Here is a 24,540-nt window from a genome sequence, read left to right on the forward strand (position 1 = left end):
TGATGCGATTTCTGAAATTTTCGGCCGCATTTTGGAACATCTCGACGGGTATGACGGCGATTTTCTACAAAATTCAATCCTTGATTTATGCATTTGACGTACATAGAATACATGCGCAAGACACATGCGTTATACAAATTGTTTTGCCGTTTCATTTTCATTTCGGATTCACTGCCCAAATTCAAACGTGGCATCATGTCAATAATTTAAAATATTCAATGCGCATACATACAGACACACACAAACAAACACTCACATATACATTACACACGTCACACACACACCTATAAACTACGCACGTCACCTGGTAATTAAGGAATAAACATACCACTTAGCAGACATTACAAGGAAACATATCATTGGTACCCAACATGTAAGATTTTATTCCTGTTTATTGTTTCATCTCTGTAAATCATGTACTGTTTGTTTCTATAATATAAAATAAAATAAATTTGATATCGATGATTTGAGCAGATAGTGATTATTGTTCAGTAAGATAGGAAATAAGTAAAAATACGACCGACACCGTTTTATACTCTTAACACTGCCTTAAAGTATATGACAGTGCGACAGATTGCCGTACAAATACGATCCGTATAAAACAATTTCGATATACATCCACATTCACAACCGAATCGCTAACACATTGATATAATAAAATTTAATACATATTATACATTTACTGAAGTGAGATTATATAGTTAAAAATTAAGCCGACAAATAAATTATCTGTTTTGTTGTTAAGATAAACATAATGCATTTACGTTCTGGTCGAGAGGTCACCAGTTCGATTCTTTTGATTACAAAAAGTAACAGAAATGAAAAACTAATAGCCTTCAAAGAATAATTTTTTTGAGATAGCCTTGCGATAGTTTTTGCTATCGTTAATTCCGTTTAAAATGTCATATTCTCTCTCTTTTGTGACTGTTAATTTAGGAGCTAGAATTAGAGTGAATTACAATAGAGTGGCCTTGCAGAAATATATTATTTCCCTGCTTCTGAAAAGAACGCGAGAGTACCTACCGCTTCATTAAATAGAACAATACATAAATCAAACATCTCGAAGAAATATTACTTTAACTATTATAAAATTCAGAGTGTATATTAAATTTAAAAAAATCATTGATCTTATTGTTTTCAATGTTATTAATGAAGCTTTAATGAATTTCGTGTCTTCGAGTAATCTGTTTGACCCCAATACATTGAGCCACGCAACTAATAACAATAAATTATATCGATTTTAAAATGGGAAAGTTTAATGATGACACCATAGAATTGATGGGAAATACGCGGTGACTATTGATGAAAAATCATCTTTGACAATCGAATAATTTAACGGAGGCTTTGAGATGCCGAAAGTATTTAATGATCATTTAATCGTGGCGTATTGCAAGGGTCGTGTTACGTAGTACGTCCTAAAACACAGAAGCACAGAAGGTTGCATCTTGTACCTGCGTGAATAATATCGTAGACGCATATAGTTATTATAAACATAGGGAATGTTCCCAGCTGTGCTGGACGCAGGCGACCATATACTCGTATACCTATGTGTAAAGGCGTAGTGCTACCACGCGGTCGCCGTTTATCGTTGAATCTCGTTAAGGCGAAGCTTAATGCTAAATCACTATTTTCGAGTTATTTTATAAAGAATTAAAACCAATATGCTTTAGATAAATTGAAGTATTTCCCATCGTTTCCCTTGAGCAGAATACAAATGAAAAAATTATTATCAAAATAAAATATAAATGTTAACTACCAAAAAATGTAATCTTCAATAGAAATGTATGAACGCATAAATGAAACAACTTAAAAAAATACCATATTATGGCAGAGATTATCTGTGACAGTTTCCCTTGATTAACTTTTTTGCGTTCTTATAAAATTGTTTCGAAATAAATAAAAACCAATTTTGCGCTTGAAATCGAGCGTTTCTTGACTCCGTTTGCAAAGCGATTTTAATGCCTATTACCTATATTCGTGACGATATAAGGCATTCCAAGAATATACACATTTTTGGCTTGTTCGAGAGAGGTTCGACCGTCCCCACCTCGTTTATACATCGTGTAATATGTAAATGTCATTAATAATTAAATAATTAACAATTAATAAGCGAATTCAATTATATGATTTTTAAAGACTAGTAGACTCTATTTATATACCTCAATTAACAACTTTACGAAATATAAAAATTAAAATTTCATTTAAGTAATTTCTCAGTCTATTATATTTTTGTTAGGTCTATTGTGTCATTTACGGAACTCCTAAAAGTTGACTTGAGGTAAATGGGGTTCCGCTCGTATGTACCCCCATTTGAATCTCGTGGACCCCCAATTTTTTTCCTCGCTGACATAGACCCCCAGCATGCCGATATCGACCCCTGGGGGTCCATATAGACCACTTTGGGAACCTCTGGTCTAAATGAATATTCGGGAACAATTAAAAATATTAAAAACGACATAGAAAACAGAAAATAAATACTTTGGTCCGCCTCAGCACTCGGCACATCGTAGAGGACTAAAAAGAAATACAATTTACTATACATATATTCACTATCATATTTTGTATGTTAAATGTTTAAACAGTCGATATAATAATAAATTTTAAAAAAATAAAAAATTAAGCCATCCCATTTAAATAAAAATATGTTTATCCAAGACTAGTGTCTAGGTTACAAACCAAATTCCAATTAAATAGGTGCCAATAGTCGGAAAACAACTGTCCTTTTGTACATTTCTTATTTAATCTCCATTTAACCAATAATATCACACTAGTTATTGTTATTTACATTTATAGTGATTTACTCTTTCTTATTAAAACTGCTTATGTTTTACGCATGTCTAGTTTATTAATACCTAATACTGTTGTTTAAACTATTTTTGATATGTTATTATTATGAGATTTAGACGCTACCATTTTGTAAATTTAAAGTTCCTACGAAATTCCTGTTTTTATGTAACTATATATGGAATGCTCCATGTATATATTGATATATATATATATTTGTATAAATGTATGTGTATGTGTAAGCATAGGTATATATGTACCAGCCTCAGAACAGAAATCTTCTAGTGAGGCGGGTTACTTTCATGTTTGTAATTTTGATCATGTTATTGCAATAAACGCCCGGGTTGCCGGCAATTAAAAAAAATAAATAAATAAAATAAAAATAAATTGTCAACAACCTTATTGACCACTTGACAGCTATGCGCCAATAAATAATACTTTATTGGTTATTAGACAAGGTACAAAACATTAAAAATGTCCTTGGCGTGAGTGATTTGACGAAATAACACGAGTGAAAATAGTTACAAGCATTATTACAAAAGTACAACAATAATAAATTATTTAATGCCTTATCAAGATCGTACCCACTCTCCGGACAAATTGTGTAATTGAATAATGTACTAATTGTTATATAAAGAAGGAAATGACGAGCAGATTTAAAATATCCAATGATAACAAAACAATATTATAATGGTTTAAGTTTCAATAGTTATAGCTGACGTTTACCCGGCGTTACTCGACTTTTCTCCACTTTCTAAAATAAAATATGCACGTTTTATACACAGGGTGTCCGGGGGTTAAGTGCAACGGTAGAAAAACAAGATAAATAACTTTTTTCGAAAATCCGACCTTCTATTCCCATATTAAATATTTTTTATATACATATATTTATATTTGTTAATGATAAACTAATGTTTATAAGACAAGGTTTGCAAATGCATAGCACAAAGGATAACCAATTATTATAAGCAATAATTAATCGCTTGAAATATCCACACAAATTGAAAATATCTCACGAGTAAAAATAAATGCCTCCGACGGGAAATGAACCCGCACCTTCAGATGTTCGCTCGGGAGATATTATAGATATTTCAAGCGACTAATTATTTCTTAGAAGAATATTTATTTTCCTATACAAACAATTCAACCTTTTGAACTAAAAACCACCCTAAAACGTTGGAATAACGAAAAATGTTATGTTTCTTTTCTACTTCTAAAATCATGTAGAATCACTCCCCGAAGTTAATGCACTTTACCCCCGGACACCTGTATATAAACGTGCCGGAAGAAAACAAACAGACAGACGCGGATGGAGACCTTGTTTTATACCATTTAATTAATAAATCTAATGCAATAATACATGGCGCAGTTTTGTTTTACCTCAAGTTCGCTAAACAATAAATTATCTAACTTAAAAGAATAATTTTTTGATTTTTTTAAAATAAATTTAAAATAATCAAATTTAATAATGTTAAAATAATTATTAAGTTCTGCAAGTAATTCTGTTATTTTTACAGTTGTTTCGGCTTTTGAGGCCATTATCAAACTGTTTGATAATGGCCTCAAAAGCCGAAACAGCTGTCACATTAAAAACTGTAAAAATAACATAAATACTTGCAGAACTTAATAATTATTATAAAATTATTAAATTTGATTTATTTTAAATTTATTTAAAAAAATTAAATGGATTTCTACGAATTAAACACCAAAACAATAAATAAAAGAATAATAATGATTGCCCAACTTACAACTAACAGTAAACTTAAGTTAGCTAGTAACTAAAGTCGACCAATGATAACTTACAGTTTAAATAAACTAAAGTTAACTTTCAACTAAGTTAACTAAATCTAGCTGTGCGTAATAGTCTGCTCTTTGTTAAGTAAACATTAGTAATTCCACTATTCTCTTTACTCCTCTAACCGTAATTAATTTACCACAATCATAAATAATAATTTGTATTAACACATTCCATAATAGTATTATTGTATTCGAGTAAGATAATTTTTTTTCTTTTTACCATTTAATTTTGATTTTTTTTAAACTTTTTCCCTTTTACTTTTTTACTTTTAACATTTAAGGTCTCCCTTTTCTCATTTTTCTTTAAACTTTTTTCTTCTAACTTTTAACTTGTTTTTACTTTTACTTTTTACTCTTTACCTCTTACTTTTTACTTTGTCTTTTAACTTTTTACTTTTTATCCTTAATTTTTTACTTGTCAATTTTAAGTTTTTCATTTTTATTTTTTACTTTAATCTTTTTTATCTTACTTTCTATTTTAATTTTTAATTTTTACTTACCCTCCTAAACAAATATTTTCTTTCCGATAATCCATTCGTTTAAACAAACTGTTTTGCTACTATTTTAGTATGTCAACGAACTTTAAATAACCTAGAAAGATAATAAATAAATAACTACACAAGTTTTAACGAGTGAATTTATGTAATATTTCGACTCGTTTTTACTATTATTATGACTTTTCATCGGCAATTTTCCATCAGCTTTATAAAGAAAATATCTACATGAATTTAAAGGGATTCTTGAAGATTAGCTATCGCCAAAGGTCCTGAAGTTTAATTACTTGTAGATATAATCTATTATTCTAGTGTGATTCGTATATTACAATAATTAATAAAATTGTTTCTATATTAAATTCAAATACCATCAACGTGTATTAGGTAGAGATTACGATATTTTTATTAACAAAATTTACATATGCAGTTCATTTGTAGGCAAACAACTTTATGAAGGCTCAATGAAATTAATTATAGGGACAATCGAAATAACTATACGTAATCATTGACATTTAGTTAATTTGTTGACGTTTCGACTTTTCTGTCGCAGTAAAAAAACATTCTAAGAAGATTTGATAAAATTACAGACTTGTCGTCAAAGGAGACGTGACGTAAACTTTTTTTTTAATAAATGGCCTAGGATCTGTCGTAAGAATCATCGATTACGAAATAAGATGATAGTTTGACGGTTCTGTACATAGTTACTTAACCATTTCCATACCAGAGTTCTTTCTCGGGAACATGAAGAAAAAAATCTCTTGATTTTGTAAAACAAATCGCCCTGTATTTTGCGTGTCGCTTGTGAAGGATATTCCTCATGGCGTCTTTTTTTCTGTTAGGTTGTAGTGTTATTAATTACCGTAAATATAATGACAAATCTCGAATCGGCTGTTTTGCTTGGTATCCGTTATTATTTTTAGCATCAAACAAATAACCGAAATACTCAAATTTAAATCATCACTAAAAACATTTATTTTAAACAAATATCACTACGCTTTAAAGGAGATTTTACTTTTTTTAAAATTTTTATTTACATATTTATGTTAACATATAATTGTTGGGTCTTGTAATATAATGTGTATTTGTTGGGTTAGCTGGAAGAAATAGGATGTACCTAACCTATAAGTTATACTCTTTGTATTCTGTATTTTTGTGCAAGATATGTTTTTTGAATTTGATTTTGAATTTATGATATCTTTGAAATTTTTTTTTATTTTTTTTTTATTTATTTATATTTTACAAGTATATTTACAGAATAAAAATATCCATTAACAAAGATACATTATACAATCATAATTGCCTAATTAGCAATTTAAATTTAGTGATGCGCAGGTGGAAAATGTCGATGTCAGAGGCTAGTGAGTTAAGAAGGCCTATCATTCTTCCGAGAGGCATTGCTGATGGTAAGTTAGTCCTACATCTCGGAAGAATGAATGGTTTGTGTCTACGCGCTCTTGCGAAATTAAACAATTGTTTGTGATAACTTTTTCCTAGCTAATATAAAATAACCCTTTGAGGCCTTAAAATAATAATAGTATAAATGTTTTAAATTTTTTTAAATAATTATGTTGTTATCAAGCATAAAATATGGTCTATATGTGGAAACAAAAGCGCGGTACTCAAGGGGTTAATTAAATTCGTGATTGTTTTTGTGCAGTGGAATAATGTATTATTATTGTAAATAACCCATAAAAGCAATCTTCCGTTATCCGTAATGATTCAATAACGATTTGGGCGAAAGACAATGAAGCAGTACCCGAGTGTCTTTTAGTAACAGGGGTCGTGAACAATTATAAAAATTGGTTCATTGTGTCACTATAATAGCTCTCAAGTAATCTTGCAAATCTTATTTCTTGCTAAGTAAGATGTGCCCATAATGCCCTTTCCAGGTAAGAAAATTATGATCAAGCTTATATTTTCTTTTGGAGATTTGCTTTTGTAATATATATTTTTATGTAATAGTAGCGTTGCGAAGGAGTTAAAAATATAAATAAATCGATTCATTATGTCACTATAAATAGCTCTTAAGTAATTGTGACATTATTTTACCGTATTCTATTACACGGAATGGACTGTAAACCAAATCAACAACGATGCGAAAATATGAATTGCATTCAATTGGGTTTGAAAATCACGGGAAATGTGGAATGATGGAAACAGCCTACCTTGAATTCCCACAAATCCCTGCAGCATGGCTCTCGACGAACTGGCACTGTACACAGGGTTAAAATTTCCTCCAAAACGAGATGATAATTTGCAAAACAGAGGACAAAGCATGTGAATATACGACTCCTATTCACGACGACACAACGAATGCAACTGCTTGCCACAAATGCGAATATACTACTGACTTAATTGTTTATGATGGGTAATTATGGTAGGTATTATCCCAAACTGTTTCAATACTAAACACGTAGCGCCCTGGTGTAAGACCACCATTCAGAATTCAAAAGTTGCTTGAAATGGCTTCAGTCGTGTTTGGTGACCAGATCTGAAAAGCCAGGTACTTCTCCACCTTCCTCCTCCCCATCTCCTTCCCCTCATGACTACCCTTTAGCCTTACAACATACCCCAGTTGGGGATGCCAGTCTTACTGGCTCCAGACGGTTGGGAGCAGTAAGGACTCTTGTGCGGTATTCACATATAAAACAAACTTTTTTTTACATATCGCTCGAATGCCAATAGTTGTCTTGCAATGTGTCAGTATTGTCTTGTCACGGAGCGTCTCGAGGTTGTCCCAGTTACGTTGCGCAATGCGTAATGGCGTTTCCCTCCGACTTGACGTGACAAAACACTCAATATTCGCTATGCCGTATGCCTTATGATTCACTTGCGTGATACGTGACGTTATTGCCCGCAGACACTTTTTTTCTGGCTGTCTTAGTTAAAATTATTTTATACATATTTAATACCGGATTTTGAATGTAGACCACTTTTTATATTAGGTGCAATGTAACATACTTGTATAGAGAAAAATTAGTCATGTCAAGTTGTTGTTACCCTGATGCCAAAGGGGTGTATGAACGGAGATTTTTTCAACTAGCCAAAAAAAAAAAATACTTGCTTGGTTTCGAAAACATAAATATGGATATATACAATACGTTTCGGTAATCTGCAATGGAATTGTTCAGCAATGGAAAAAAAAACGATATTTTATCGAAAAAATCGATTGTTGTGGGAATCGGTTTGGTTAAATTTTGAAAACGATTGATTCAAATTTATGTGAATGAATTGGTTATCGCAATAATTCGTGGCAACGTTTTGAAATGATGAATTTCATCAATAATTAATGAAATTCATCATTTCAAAACATTTCCATGAATTAATTGACAAACGCACTGTGGAGTTGAAATAATCAAAGCATTTTCACAAACTGAATTCTGTTATCATGAAATAATCATGATATTTTCAGTTTTTCATTAACTTTAGGTACCACTACCATCAGTTCTCATAAAAAAAACGTTCACGTGTCTGACAAAAATTGGTCTTTTAAAAATTGAAATTATGACGACCAGCTTTTTACCTTTGAGGAAATGCATTTAATAAAACAGACGTAGGTTTCTTTTGAAATTTTTGGATTCTTTCTGTTCTCCATAAGATGGTTATAAGTATACTAGTACATTAAGGAGAATATGACACAATTGAGGTGCATGCAAGTATAAAAGCAGATTTACTATTTTGCGACATGCGTCAAAAGATAGTTGCAGAACTGTCTGTAAGTGACGTTGAAAAGGTCAATGGTCAATGCAGAATGGTTAAATAGTTGAGTCGCTTTGTCGATTGGTGCGTTCTGCAGGCAGAAGTCCTCGTTTTCGTCATCGTGTTAGTTGTATGATAAAATATTTTATAAATTATTTATGAGTGGCCAATGATTAAAGCCTCATTGCACATTACACATTGAACCCAGTTGAATATTATACAACCTGTGCAGCGTACAGCCTTTCCACCAAATAATAAAATAATGTTGGCAACGTTTTAATGGATTTAAAATAACTATAATGTATTCAAAGTAGATATTCAAAGAAAAAATTGTCGTAAAAAAATTATTTCAAACTCTTCAATAGTTGTTTTCTAGACGACAAAAGGATTGGAATGTAATTCAGATATATTTGTTTACATTAAAATAATTGTTTTAACTCTAATAAAAAATTGCCTTGGGTGGCAGTTAGTTAAATTGAGGTTTATTGAAATATTCCAATTGCAATAAGGTCAATGACGTTATATTTAAGGATACACAAAATGTCTTCCTGTAATTTTTTTGGTTTAACTTTTGGCAGAGAACGCTTAATTTGATTTCTAGTCAATAGTGTGATTATAACATTAAATCAAACCAGAGCATTATTGATTCGCGTCGGAAATATATAAACAAAATTAACAATTTAGCTGAACGAATCATAAACGTTATTAAATATTATAAATTTATTCTTGATGTTGTATAAAATGGCTATCTAAATATTTGATTTTAAACGCTGCAGGCGAGAGAATGCGGAGAAAGTAAATCTGTTGACCGATGCACTGAGAGAAATGACTATTGCTAATTTATTTCTATGAAAATTGTTGGTAATTTTAGTTAAAAATGGAATGCAGGCATATTGAATGCATTGACAGGTTTTCTAATAAACTTTTCGTAAATTACCATTATTAAATTATATTATCATGATGTCGGATTTCGATTAACACGTATTAATCAAACATTATTATTATTCCGTTACAACTAAAATTCTTTAATCATAAGCAATAATTAGTCGCCTGAAATCAATAAAAATTGAAAATATCTCCCGAGTAAAAATAAATGCAGCCAACAGGAATTGAATCCGTGCCTTCTGATGTCCTGTCAGATGCTCTGAAACCACTGAGCTATATCGGCTTATTTCCAACCGAAAAATGATTCAATATTTACTAGTACCTCAATCAACAATTACAGCTTATTACATATATATATATATTTTTTATTTTTACTCGGGAGATAATTTCAATTTGTATTGAAATTTCAGGCGAATAATTATTGCTTATAATTATTTATTATATTTTATGCTATGCACAAAACCTTGTTTTATGAACATCATTTTACCAATAGAAAATAATAAAATTCTTTGTACCGTCACGATATCAAGACAAATAATATTACTGTTTTATAATTATATTAATTTGTATGGTCTCATTTAATAATAATAATAGGATGGTTTGTATAGCGCCATTTCAGTGAAAAATCACCTCAGGGCGTTGTGCTAATTTATCTTCTATCTATTTATATAAATAAAAAATGTAAATGTTCGTTTGTACATAATCTTAAATCTCCGAAAGCTCTTCAACGATATCGCAAAAAAAATCAAAGTGATGTGATAAAAATTTCAATATAGTCTTATAAATAAATAAATAATACTTTTCCAGTAGGTATGTATGCAAGGGATGTGCATTGTGCAATGCATATAAAAATCAGAAAGAAGAATTATTGAACCGTCAACTGGAGTAAAATACAAGGAGCATTATGGTTGTCATAAGTATGGTTATTTATGTTAATTTTTTCAGTTGTGCGTTTACAATTTAAAACGTCAAAACGTGAACCTGCCGACAAGAACAAAATTCCAGGAATACAGAAATTTCATAAGTATCGTAATTTGTGTTATTTCCGCAATGGCGCTAATGTCACAATTCTACATACAATGTAACGTCAAAAAGTGATCCTGCCGACAAGAACAAAATACCAGTAGTACAGAAATGTTATAAGTGTGGTAATTTGTGTTCATTTTCGCAGTGGCGCTAATGTGACAATTATACATTCAATGTACAGTCAAAACGTGAACCTGCCGATTCAGAAATAATGAACAGATTTTCCTCAATTAACACTCAACTAATTTTGGATACTATTCACCACTGTCCAGAACCAGAAAAAATCTTGAATCGCTTGACTTCTTTTACGATTTTTTTTTTCAAATTTTTGTTTGTTGGTCGCTATATTGTCTTCAATGATAAAAACGTCAAAACGTGAACCTGCCAACAAGAACAAAATTCCAGGAGTACAGAAATGTCACAGGTATGGTAATTTGTGTAAATTTCCGCAGTGGCGCTAATGTAACAAACAATGTAACGTCAACATGTTAACCTGCCGACAAGAAGAAAATACCAGAAGCACAGAAATATGATTGAGTATTTCAATTCTGTTATTATTATAACAATTATTGCTCAGTAACAGTATTAGCTAAAAATCATATTACGAGGAAACAATTTATATTGTAGTATATATGTATTATAATGTAAATTGTTTCCCCGTGATTTTTAAGTGGTCTGCGCTAGTTAAGTATTGTTTAATTTGATTGAGTAGGTATAATTTAATTTTGACGCTTCTGATCAAGAGGTTTCTTTGCTATATTATGTTGTAATATTAATTCCAAGAATGTATTCAAACTCTCGATGTCACACTCGTATTTACTTAAAGCATCAACTATTAAGAAACAAGTGAGCTAAATTGCTTCAAAAGGAAATTCTTCGATTTATATTTATCTTTGGTGCAGAATTTTTTCTAAAACACAACTCGACTTGATGAGTAAAAAAGCAAGTACCCGCGGTGCGATTCGAACGCGATTCAATCGATTACCACTCATTGTGCTATCGACACGTCAAATCAAATACTTGACATAATTGTATTGAATAAAATATTAAAGTACTTTCAATAAAATTCTATTACCACACTTGAGCAATTTCATCATAGTATTGTTGCAATAAGCTCTTATGGTGATCTGAAAATATAATCGGTACAAATTACATCAATTATACAAAGCTACAATATGGAGAGAAATCTATTTTTGCTCTCTCCATAAATTAACGGGCCTTATTAATAAAACATTAATTTAAGAATGTTTTATCGATTTCCTTTGATAATATATTTATCAGGACGATACAAAGAATTTTAGTTGAATTGGAAAAGTATTCGGATTTTAACGAACACGTGTTCATGATAATATATTCGTTATTTGGTAAAAGTTTATCAGGGAACCTGTTAATTCAATCATAAGGCCTGCAATCCCGTTTTTAACTGTAATTATCAATCATTTGAAGAGATTATTAATAAATTAGTAATAGTCATTTTTCTCCATGTAGTAGTGCAATCCTTTTCATTATGTGGTACATACCTACTGCACAAAACCCCAAAGGATCAGCTCATGACAGCCAGTCACGATGTATGGAATTGTGGCCTATCTAAAGTGTATTAAAAATTTTTCTGGATATTTTAGTTTAAGAAATCGACGGTTCCATGATAAAATGACAATTCAACACACCTATAAAAAGTGCTATAAAGTTATAAAAAGAGATGAAACAAAAACTAGGTTAAATGGTTACATATGTAACCTAACAAATGGCATTAACCCACATATGCATATTGTGAAGTATATTTGCAGCACGTTTTAGAGTCATATATACTTTTTGGCTTTGGCGAAAGGTCACCAGAATCGAAATAGCCAGTTAATTCCCCACCTTACTCTTCCACATCTCCTCCCCTTTTCACTACCTTCAGTCTCCCAACCCACCATGGATCTAATAAGCCCTCAATACTCCCACTAGGACTCTTGTGCGTTATTCACAAAGGCTTGCAGGACTCTGACACCTCCTTTTATAGATAGGAGAGAATATCTGACAACTGAGATTAATTCTTTAAAGATGGCCGAAGTGTTTTGATTCAAAAGATTTCAAATAAACGTACCAATAATGTTTTTACGTGACATTTCACTCAAGGGACTTGTCACATAATTAAGTGACTTTCTCTGAAGCTCATTTTGCGTAACAAAATGCTCATTAGTTTATCAAAGCAATTGTCGTTAGTCTATGAAAAGACTTTTCACTTTCAACAGACATGCAATCTGTTTTCTCTTACCACTGAAATGATTTACTTATTTAAGTGTTCTTAATCGTTTCAAGAACCATTAAGTAACAATATTTCAGATTAATTAGTGCTGGTTTCAACAACACACAGAAATTTCCAGATAAGTACTTCTGTATTTAGTTCCCACTTACATGAAAATGTAGCCAGAAATCATATTGTTCCAAATCGTTATGGTGCAGAGACAAAAATGACGAAACGAATGGGTCGGTATTCGAAGGTACTCGGATTCCTTTACTGGTTGGATTGCCATTAGGTTGAGGATTCCAAAAATGTGTTTACATCATCGTCGCTGAATCGATAGGTCACGCTGAACTATGATTCGAATTAAATGACAACATTTTCTGTTCAACCTCATATTTTAAAGTTTTTTTATTGAATATTAAAAGTTATTTTTTAGACAATTTTAAAACTTTATATTTTATAAAATAATGTTCTGCTTACTTTCAGGCTATGCTATTATCACAATTGACAGCTGTTCCGCTTTCTGAAGGCAATATCATAACGCGGACAAAAAATGTTAGGTTGAATTTTAATTAATTTTTAACAGTTTTCAATATTCAATTTCACAACCAGCTTTTAGTATATTATCTACAAAATATTAGTTCAACGTTATTTTGATATTGAGCAGAGATACAAATATGTGGATAACCTATTCTTTGTCAAGTCGTAAAACTGCTGATACGTGAATATTATGCATTAAAAAATGATTATTAATTTTGCTATTCGAAAAATGACGAAAGGCCGGAAATTGTGCCACGCGTACCGACCGACGACGTAGTTCTGACGAGCTGGACCGATGGTCCACAAACGCAGCGCGTAGCGAGTCACGTGGCACTACTGCACTTTATAAATTCGTCTACAAATTACTGCAATCGACCGATTTACAAATGACAGTATTTCCAGCATAAATTTCCTGTATTCAAGTTTGGGTAGAAAGCCAAAATACTATTGATACTAAACAATTAAAAATGAGGTTTTAATCAAAGTTAGTATGCACACCTTTTGATACTCCATTTATTGCAACGGTACTTGACCGACATGATTTTAAGTGGGTAATAAAATAAGGTACGCTTCTTTAAATGCACGTATTATATCCCGTAGACATTCGTTCACTTTACGGTGTCGTCGTGTCATGTACGATTGATTATTATCGATGTTGTTGTGCAATATCCTATGGATACATTTAAGGTAATCCCATGTGTTACACCTGCTAAATGAAACAAGCAGCTAAACTTATTTGTAGAAAGGTATAAATTTTGCACAAATTACCAACTCAATTTTATCTTAGCAACATCAATACATGCAACCAGGTAACAATAATATTGTACCTTTGACTTTGCAGACGCTAACTAAATTATCCAAAGAAGCAATGCCAGGAGTCCACAAAGGAGTACTGGTACCTACCCTGATGTATGGCAGTGAGGCATGGAACTGGCGCAGGAAGAATGAAAGTAGATTGAATGCCGTAGAAATGAGATCCCTGAGGCGTATGTGTGGTAAAACCATGTATGATCGTGTGAGAAGGGTGGAGATCCGCGAAGAATGCAAGGCTGATGTAAGCGTAATGAGTAAGATTAAAGAAGGAACGCTTACATGGTTTGGGCCAGTAGAGCGAATGAGTAAAGAAAGGAGTGTAAGTAAAAGATATGAGGCAAATGTGAATGGTAGAGAAGTCGGGGAAGCCCGAGAAAGACATGACACGATCAAGTAAATCAGATACTTTAGTCGGACCATATCAAGAGCCAATAATAGAAGAGTATGTATGAGACGATGAATGAATGTGAATGAGGCAAGGAGTGTGTGTCAAGACCGAGTTTTTTGGCGGTCCGTCCTCTCTGCCTACCCCTGCGGGGAAACGGCGTGATGGTTAGTTAGTTACTTAGTTAGACTTTGCAGACTAACAGTCTAACTTATAAAGATTCCCCAATACGCTGCTGCAGGGTTGGTATAGCCATACAAGGAAGAGGGACGTATACTGATATCGGGTTAAAATCGTTACTAATAATAATCTTCATGCCAGATTTTTAGACTGACATCACTTTGTTCCAAACCTCAAAAACAAGGTCATTTTCGTATTTCGGATTTTATTGCTAAATTCACGTTTCTCTTATTTTTATTTGAATCGAAATCCAACCAATTCAATCATGTATCCCTTATTTGCTTTGAAAAATCTATTTTAAATATCCCCATCAGCAGCACGCAAATGGGTATCATTATTTTTTTACATTTTAGTCATGCAACAGATCGATATTTGACAAACTACGCGAAAAAACGCCAATAAATTCGTGCATTCTTCATAATGTCGGTGCTATCCCGACGCCTTGCTAATGGGTCATCAGATATAAATCTGACAGCTACTAATACAAATACGAGTATTTTTCTCCACTATACCGACCTTATACGCCCGTATAATATATATCGTGATTATGAATAAGACGGTTAAAGTATAGTCAGAGGAACTCTTGAGAGATGTCATTAAAATATGTAAAATATATCTAATAATCTACTCGTTTGATTGCAATAAAGATTTTATCATATTTTTGGCATTTTCGTGTTGCATTATGTATAGCATTATGAGATTGAAATAGACATTAAAAGGCTTAAGGTCAAACAAAACATAAAACAAATAATGTCATTTTTGTGGACACGGTCTTCAGAATTAAGTGCCTTTTTTATTTCCATTCGCACTCCGCCACAAAGTTATTATTCCAAGAATAAATTTAAGACTGTTCTTTTTCAAATATTTTAAACGTAATTTTCCCAAGGATGTCGTGAGGTTACACGAGTTTTACAAAGATGAAATTCGCAGTTTTTCTATAATGGTAAGCATTATTTTCAATAAGTATCTTCTAATGGTTGTTGGACACTTTGACTAGTGTTCATAATAGGAGGAAGTGATAGTGTGTTCGATAACCGTAAGGCAAAGCACCTCTCTCCAGACCCAGAGGTCATGGGTTCGGACAACGCTGAATACTGAATAGTGCTCGAGCGAGTGCAGATCCTATTGCACAAGCAGTTTCTAATGTCTGCATTGAAGGTTCAACGCTGGACAAGGGGAAAAAGAATAATGTATCTAGGTAACCTTCCCTCGTGTAACATGTTCTTCTGAATAGAAAGTGTGGATAGAATGCAGATTTTACACTTATGTAGGTACTTGAATTAAAAGAGATGAGTCAGAAAGAATCTATCTAGAGTGCCTGAGAGCGTTGTGACTACTCTGAAGTCCCCCTACTTTAAAAACATATCTCAAGTCTCGCGGAAACATATCTTAAGTCTCGCGGAAAGAGTTTATGCGGGAATTCCCACCCTTGAAAACGCATCTTAAAATTGCTTAACGAGGTACGATGAAAATGTACGAATCAAACATAAGAACCAAACACATAAACAGATCATTCGTAAAGATTAATACAGCCATGTTCCGTTGCAACCAATTTTTAAAAACAAATCTAAAATACATATTTTTCCAAAAAACCATCATTATAAATTCATTATGAAAAAGAAAGAGGCCTTTTTGGCCCCTTTCTTTGTCAAAAATCGGTATCACCAATTTCGGGATGTTTGAAAATGGGATATAAAGAGAAGGAGAGCCTTTCCAAGCTACGTTTCATTTCACTACGATGGTATCTCAACAGGACGATGCTGAGAGTATTTTTAACTTTGAAACGTGGTAGGCACACATAAAATTGTACCTGATTTCAGCAAAAGACCAGCCCTTATATTTGCTCTTTCTTGGTGTTAAAACCACGATTTTGTGAAGTTTTGAAGAAAGTTTGGAAATATTTTAGGTATTGTTATTTTGATGAAAATGTATAACATTTAAGTCGATGCACTACGTAGTAATGCAAAATCACGTGTTTTTGGTTTCAAAATTTGGTCGCCTTGAAATGTTTCAGATAAATACTGCGAGTAAAATACATCCTGGCCTTTAAAAAAATCGAGTATTTTTTAGATAAGTCTTTTTATAAGCACAGAAAAAAATAATGTGTAAAGCCTATGAAAAGTGTTTAAAGTTCAAAATCTCTTCTTACGAACCCATTTTCGGTTATGATTATATTGTATATGTTATTTATAAAATGATCGAAAACCCGTTTGAATAAAGGCATAGTTTATATCCAGACTCCAGACCACCTGAGACAGAGATATCTGACTTCTAACCTTTTTCAACGACAGCAAGTATTTCAAACCTTCGCCGGTCGGACCTGTGTGCCTTGCGGTTATCATATAAGTTTAAACTGTAAACGCTAATCCCTTGTTTTTAATATCTTGTGCACGGAAGAGAAAAGACTCTCGTACATAAGACTATGTGCCTATCACACATTTTATAATGCTAAAGTTTATGTAATCATTTTATTCATATGTTATGAGTTGCACTTTACTCAGGCATTACATTCTGAAATTCTCACAAATCTTAGAAACATCATCAAAACAGTAATTCTCGAGAACTTTTATCAATTAATAGAACTGCATCTACCTTCAATATTATCGCTCATATAATGGTACACAATTTTCGAATTACGAGAATATTAATGAAAACCTTTTAACCTTTACATACCTTGAGGTAAAAATCACATACGACCCGAGGGGGGTCACTAGGGTACCCCATACATATTGCGGAGCGATCGTGTCTCGTAATATTCCCTCTGTCCTTTCCAGTAATACTCAGATATTAGATATATTATCTACAGGTTTAACTGATCTTTGTCCAGAAGTCAATAAAAGATATAGTTCGAAATCGAGCATAATCCAAAAACGTATAATATTGTAGCCCGTTGTAGTAAAATGCTTTATTATACCGTCATGCATCATCAATGATTTTTTTAAGTAATGGCGATCTGGGAACCAGAGGGGGGCAAGTATTTTCGTACGAATATAATAGAATCTTAATGTAATTTTATCTTGAATCGATTATTGAATAGTTTTTCTTGGATTACCTACCTAATAAGATATCGCACAAACTTTTCATTTGGGGTAAGTGTACTACCCCTTCTGAACGGGAGTTAATGGAAGTTAAACGGTAGAAATATTTTTTTCAGTTTCAAAACAAATTAATAACATATTTTGTTATTCAATTTTTTGAAGGAAATTTTATAAATGTAGTTACATATATCGCATACCAAACAGAATGACATCTGTTGCATGGTAAGATGTGTGCCTCTTGGTCATTGATTTGAAATCCAGTGTAGGTACTAGAAAATGTTACTGTTGTCTGAATTTGATCTACTCCTCTCTCTTATTTTCTCCTGATAACAATGAATTGCAACGTGGGAGTGCTTTAGTACCATAATCTCTGGGCAGTTGGACTTTTGGGTGAAATTAACATAAAAGATGGACCCAAATAAATTAATAAATAATTTATGTTCTTATAAAAAGAATATTAAGATTTGCTGACCTTTTCCAGACAGCACGTTACAATAAAATTAAAAGATATCATCTAATATTCTCATGAAAAATAATGTACAGGGTGTTGACGTATCGGATAAACTTTAACCAGTCATTCTTGACCTTATTTGGAGTAAGAAATTTAATGAAATTTTGGTTTTTTTTTTCAGATTTTTCCTCTTTAAATTCTTTTACATGTCGTCACCAGTTACTCAACTGAGTAACTGCATAATTCCACACTTAACCTTAACAAACCAATGCCTAAAGTTTTTGTATTAGATGAAAAAAAATCGTACACCAAAATGCAATCGGCATTTCATGCTCCAAATAAGCTCAGAAATCACTGATTAAAGTAGTCAGGTACTTTTCTTAACACCCTTTATAATGAATGGACATTTAAAGAATATATTGCCTTATTTAAGTCTAGACTTGTTTTCATTCAAAACAATATATTTGATAAGCTTGGCTATAAAAACGACGGAATCTCCTATGCAAACATCACAAATACTCTAAAAATAATATTTACAAAGCATAAGTTAAAGTATTGGTTTCGGATCAGTAAAGATACATTCGACCGAGTGAATAAAAAATTATTGTCATGCATTTTTTAAAATATGAAACCGCACAAGAGTCCCAACTGGTCCTAACTTTCTGGAGCCATTGAGACTATGGCATCCCCAATTGGGGTATGTTATGAGACTGAAGGTAGTGGGGAGGTTAAGTAAATGGGGAAGAGGAGGGGATGTACCTGGATATTCAGATATGGTCACCAAACACAGTCAAACCATTTCAAGCAAAGTTTCAATTCTGAATGATGGCGATACTGAGAGTATCTTACACTATGTATATTATTTTAAATTAGTAAATTGTGAAATACAACAAATTAATCAAATAAAATTTCAATTTGGGAGGCGGGTATATGTACCGCCGCCCCGGGAACAATTTATTGCATAACCAACACCTCTGCCATAGGTTAATTAAAGTTGTTGGATACGTTTGGTGACTTAGCAAAGATGTCCGGGTTCATGGGGTGAGGTTTATCCGGATTTTGGCGGCGGATGCGTTTATCCAACAATTGCGTGGCAGGCCGGATTGAGGGAGACCTTTTGACCTTTCCAACAGGACTCTCTCGTAACATAGCCTAGCACCGCAGTAGGAGGTATGGATTCATATGTCCGTCACTCTTGGACTCTCTAACTCCCAGATTCCTCCCCACCCTGAAACTCTTTTAGCTCTCCAAACTTCCTCTTCTTTCTTTCTCTAAAAAGATCATCTACTCAGCATCCCCAAAGTTGGTCTTGAGTGAGGCTAATATAATAACAAAAATATACTATATCTAGTGGACCTCGTAATGCTTTGCTATTGCTAATGTCTTTATCTTTATCTTTCACTTCTTTCACCATCCATTACTGTATACCACAATGTTTTTGTTAAAAAAAAACTACATTATATCGACTTTAACTCGACTCCGTATCTCATTCCAGTGCTGAGATATTTCGTTAATTATTTCTCGGGCGTCCCCGACTTTTTCTATCATTCAATTCTCTAAGCACTCCTGCCATTAATAAGAACAAACGTTGAAATTTTCAGCGATATCGATCGACTACTTTTCGAGTTATGCGAACGCAAACATACGCAGGCTGCATTTTTTTAATATTGTATATTGTGCACGCTGGGATTTGACCCCGCGATCTCCGGCTTGTTGGTAGAGAGCCTCACCTTTCGACCACAAAGACCTTGAGTATAATGCAGAATCTTGTATTTATACTGTACGGTATGCAGTTTTTTTGCTAGGCAAAATTATGCCATCAATCAAATCATATTCGAAATCGAAGCAATAAATTAAAATATTAAATTCTTTGCTAAAATTATTTAATTTCAAAATAATTAAATATTTCGTAAGAAATGTTATTTTACGACTGAATATTGAAGACACCCACTGTAACTTTGTGTACATCGCTATAGTCATATGGAAATGCAAGCCGGTGATTACAATATAGGATAGTTTATTTCGTTATTTATCCTTTCCCTAATAATATTATACTGAAACCGGTTGGCAAGTCATAAGAGATGTTCACAAAAATACCATGTTCCACTCTAAAAAATTATAAACTGGTACACAAAAGTTAATCATCTATAACGACGGCTAAAACAGATAAATATAATCTTGTAGAGATAAAAGGATTAACTCGTATTACGCGATAAACATTTTGGAAAGATAAGAAAAGATAAACTTGTATTACGCGATAAACATCTTGAAAAGATAAAAAGATAAACTTATATTACGCGATAAACATAATCTTGAAGAGATAAAAAGATAAACTCGTATTACGCGATAAACATATTGAAAAGATAAAAAGATAAACTTGTATTACGCGATAAACATCTTGAAAAGATAAATAGATAAACTTGTATTACGCGATAAACATCTTGAAAAGATAAAAAAATAAGTTGTATTACGCGATAAACATCTTGAAAAGATAAAAGGATAAACTTATATTACGCAATAAACATAATCTTGAAGAGATAAAAAGATAAACTCGTATTACGCGATAAACATCTTGAAAGGATAAAAAGATAAACTCGTATCACGGGATGAACATAATCTTGATGAAATAAAAAGATAAACTAGCACTACGCGATAAACATAATCTTGAAGAGATAAAGAGATAAACTCTTATTAAGCGATAAACATAATGTTGAAGATTTAAAAAAGCATACTAAAAATGTGTGCATATTCATATATGCATGCCTTCATCTTTTCGTACGACCTTGTTTTGTAAACAGTGCCATCAAATATCTTAAAATACTATGTAAATTGATATGAACAAACCTGAGATACACAGAAACTCCAAGACGAGAAAAATCCCGCAAATCCAGTTTATGTAATTCTTCGATCGCATCTTCACAACAGTCACAAGATTAAAACAAAATTATAAAAACACAAAACAAAGATACGTAATACTGTTGATAAAATTAAATAATCTTAGATCATGTAACAGAGATTTTTGTTTACAACATTTATCTAAACAATTATTAAAGGTTGCGAATTTAAAATTTTACACTGTGTTGACTGAAATAAATATTTGATTAGTTCACTCTTTTTGTTTATGGCACTGTTGTAATGTTTGTTGTTTTAGGGACAGATTTAAAAGGTTTGCAATGTAATTTTGATACATTGAAGCACACGACCTCTCGATGGCAGGGTCTGGCCTGTACTGAATTGAAATAACCTAAGTTGATGGTCATTCTTCTTCACAATACCGGTGAATCAAAGATCCACGAAGAATTGGAAAGTTAAGATGAATTCTATAAAAGGTAATCATTGATCAAACACTTGGTGATTCCGCGCTGTGATTTTAGTAAGACGTTTTCACAATGGTTCAGATTTTAACGGACAACGATGTGAATTTTATATTATGATGAATACTGGTTTAACACCTGGTTACCTGAAGATAAGAACGAAACGAAATAAAAAGGTTCAATTAATGATTAAAAATGATTTCTTTATTAGATATTTTTGCAATAAAAAAATCATTGCTTTCGTAAAAAAATATTTTTATATTCTTCGAATCTTTGGAGATTATTTTGGTATTTCAACATGATTTGATAATATCAGATATCCAGTGGCGTAACTTGTAAATCAGTCGGTTACTGAATAACTCATCAAAATGATAATTCAACACACCTTTAAAAGTAATATAAAGTCATGAAAAGTGATTAAACACAAAACTAGGTTAAATAGATTATGTTGGTTGGCGCACTTGTCAGTGAAATGACACAAAACTGCGCTATGTAAATTCTATGTTATTAATATTATAGGTTAGTTTTTCTTCACCGCTTTTCAACACTTTATATCACCTTTTAAATGTGTGCCTATTTGTCATATTTTAGTTTGGTTCAATTCAGTCCGATAGACAAAAATATACACGGTGTCCGGAAACTCGTAGTACAAGCGGGAAACTGGAGAATCTACACCACATGGGGAACCCAAAAAAACATAAAGTTTTTTGATTTGAACATTTTCAAAAAAAAAAAAAAAAATATTTTTCGGCTATTTTAGGGTTAAAGTTTTTTCTGGTGTTTAGGGTTGAATAACAGATGTTTTAACCCTGCAGAGCAGAAATATTTTATGATTACACCGGGTTAAATGAAGGGTGATTTCAAAATAATGCTTCAAATCCGAGTTTCTTCATTTGTTTTACTTTCAAATAGTTTTAATTAGTTGGGTACTTTGATCTTCAGTAATAATTTATAAGAATTTGATTAAAAAAAAAAAAAAAAAAATCAACTTCAAACTCGATTTACTCGATAACGAAAGCTCAAATAAAAAAAATATACTACAAAATCGACTCCAAATGTGATGTAGATTCACCAGTTTCCCGCTTGTACTACGAGTTTCCGGACACCCTGTATACAGGGTGTATCGGCACGTACCCGACAAACTTTAACCAGCTATTCCTTAGCATATTTGGACTAAAAAATCTTATATGCACTTTGCTGTCCGGTACCGTTTTTTTTAATCAAAAATTTATCATTCATATTTTCACCACATGTCACCACTGTTTTATCCTTTGTCCATGTTTGAAAACCCATCTGGCAATATTTTATTCGAATTCCGTTGAATAATGCACGTGTGTACCTATATTGGCGCACTTTTACAATCACAACGAAATGGCACGGCACCATTCGTCTCAATTTTAACTATTATTATTTAGTGTGTGCGAAAGAGCGAAGACGCTTTTCGACATACTTGCTTATATCAGCTGTTGAACACGAAAAGCAATGCCAATGACAGTGATGTAGTGTGGAAATTTTAAATTTTTTTGTTATTAATTGAAAAAAAAAATGCTACCGGACAGCAAAGTGCCCATAACATTTTTAACTCCAAATGTGCTAAGGAATAGCTGGTTAAAGTTTGTCGGGTTAGTGCCGATACACCCTGTATAGGTATTAATAGTACGCAAAAATTCTGTGGTGCAGCGCTAACTGTATCTGGGTGATTAGATGGACGTTTATAAAAATGTAATAAATTAGGTGAAATATTTGAAACATTTCTGTCCTAAATGATTGTTATTTATCAGTTAGTTGCTCCTTCAATAAGTATGTTGTAAATAACTTACTATACATTATTTGGGCAGGTTGTTTCTCAGAATTTTAATAATTTTTAGAGTTAATCTTAATACAAGTTCCGTTTTTAGTAAACCAAGTTAAATTTGCAGAACATTCATTGAATTTTTCTCCCCAAGGACAGGGGTCAAACTAGTTTAATTTACAGAACATTAATTGAACTTTTCTCCCCAGGTATAGGAGTCAACACCAAGTTTAATTTGTAGAACATTTATTGAACTTTTCTCCACAGGGACAGGAGTCAACACGATGTTTAATTTGCAGAACATTATATTTTTTAGTCATATAAACTTAATTCTTCAGATTTAAAATCTCTCTAATAAATAAGAGATAATTTAAAGTACCCTTGAATACGTTTTCGCAAAAATGGCGTTATTTCAATTAACCATTTAAACAATGTTACGAAATATGGGAGTTACACGGAGAAAAATTAGCATTGCTAATTTATTAAGAATCTTGATATAATAGGTAAGCCCTGACGAAGCTTGAGCTAAGCAAAACCTGGTTGGCTGTTAATATTGATTCAAAATAAAAGTGGTGTTTTACAAAGTGTATTTTTTCATTTAATATATAATGTCACATCACAATGTGTTTGCTTCCTTCTATAAAAATATTAAGAATCTCTTTAAATTATTGGTAATCTACTTAAAAACTGGAATGCAGGGCTAACGAATAAATCAACAGGTTTCTTGATCAACTTTTATAAAATAATTAATGCATTAGCACGATATCGAAACACGTGTTCACGAAAATCAATTTTCGCATATGTGTACGCTACTATAAATCTAATTCAATATATAAACATATTACATTATATAATACCAATGAGAACGTAATCAATAAAATATTATTGTGTAACACGTTGCATATTATTGTAAACAGCTTGAATTCTATATTATTAAACCAATTGATGCGGTGATGAATTAATTATATGAATTTATAAAAATGAGCACAATTCCAACAATCGTGACTTGTATTATATTATTAGCTTAGTATTATGGACCAGTTGATAATTTGGACTTAACCGATCTGTAATTGTCTATTGTGGTAACTGATATCAGAACGTATGTGTACTAT

General features: G+C 32.2%; 1 protein-coding gene across 1 annotated transcript in view; it reads right to left on the reverse strand.

The window, feature by feature from the left end:
* Positions 1–21,534, reverse strand: part of LOC149418191 (uncharacterized) — an 88,167-nt gene extending 66,633 nt beyond the window's left edge. The window contains exon 1 of the mRNA XM_089639745.1: positions 21,167–21,534. Coding sequence (XP_089495871.1) covers positions 21,167–21,236 — 70 coding nt within the window. The 5' untranslated portion in view covers positions 21,237–21,534. The remainder of the gene's footprint in view (positions 1–21,166) is intronic.
* Between the last annotated feature and the right edge of the window lie 3,006 nt (positions 21,535–24,540).

Source organism: Hesperophylax consimilis, chromosome 14 (genome assembly GCF_061612785.1).
Source record: "Hesperophylax consimilis isolate HC1 chromosome 14, BYU_Hcon_1.0, whole genome shotgun sequence".
NCBI classification, from domain to species: Eukaryota; Metazoa; Arthropoda; class Insecta; order Trichoptera; family Limnephilidae; genus Hesperophylax; species Hesperophylax consimilis.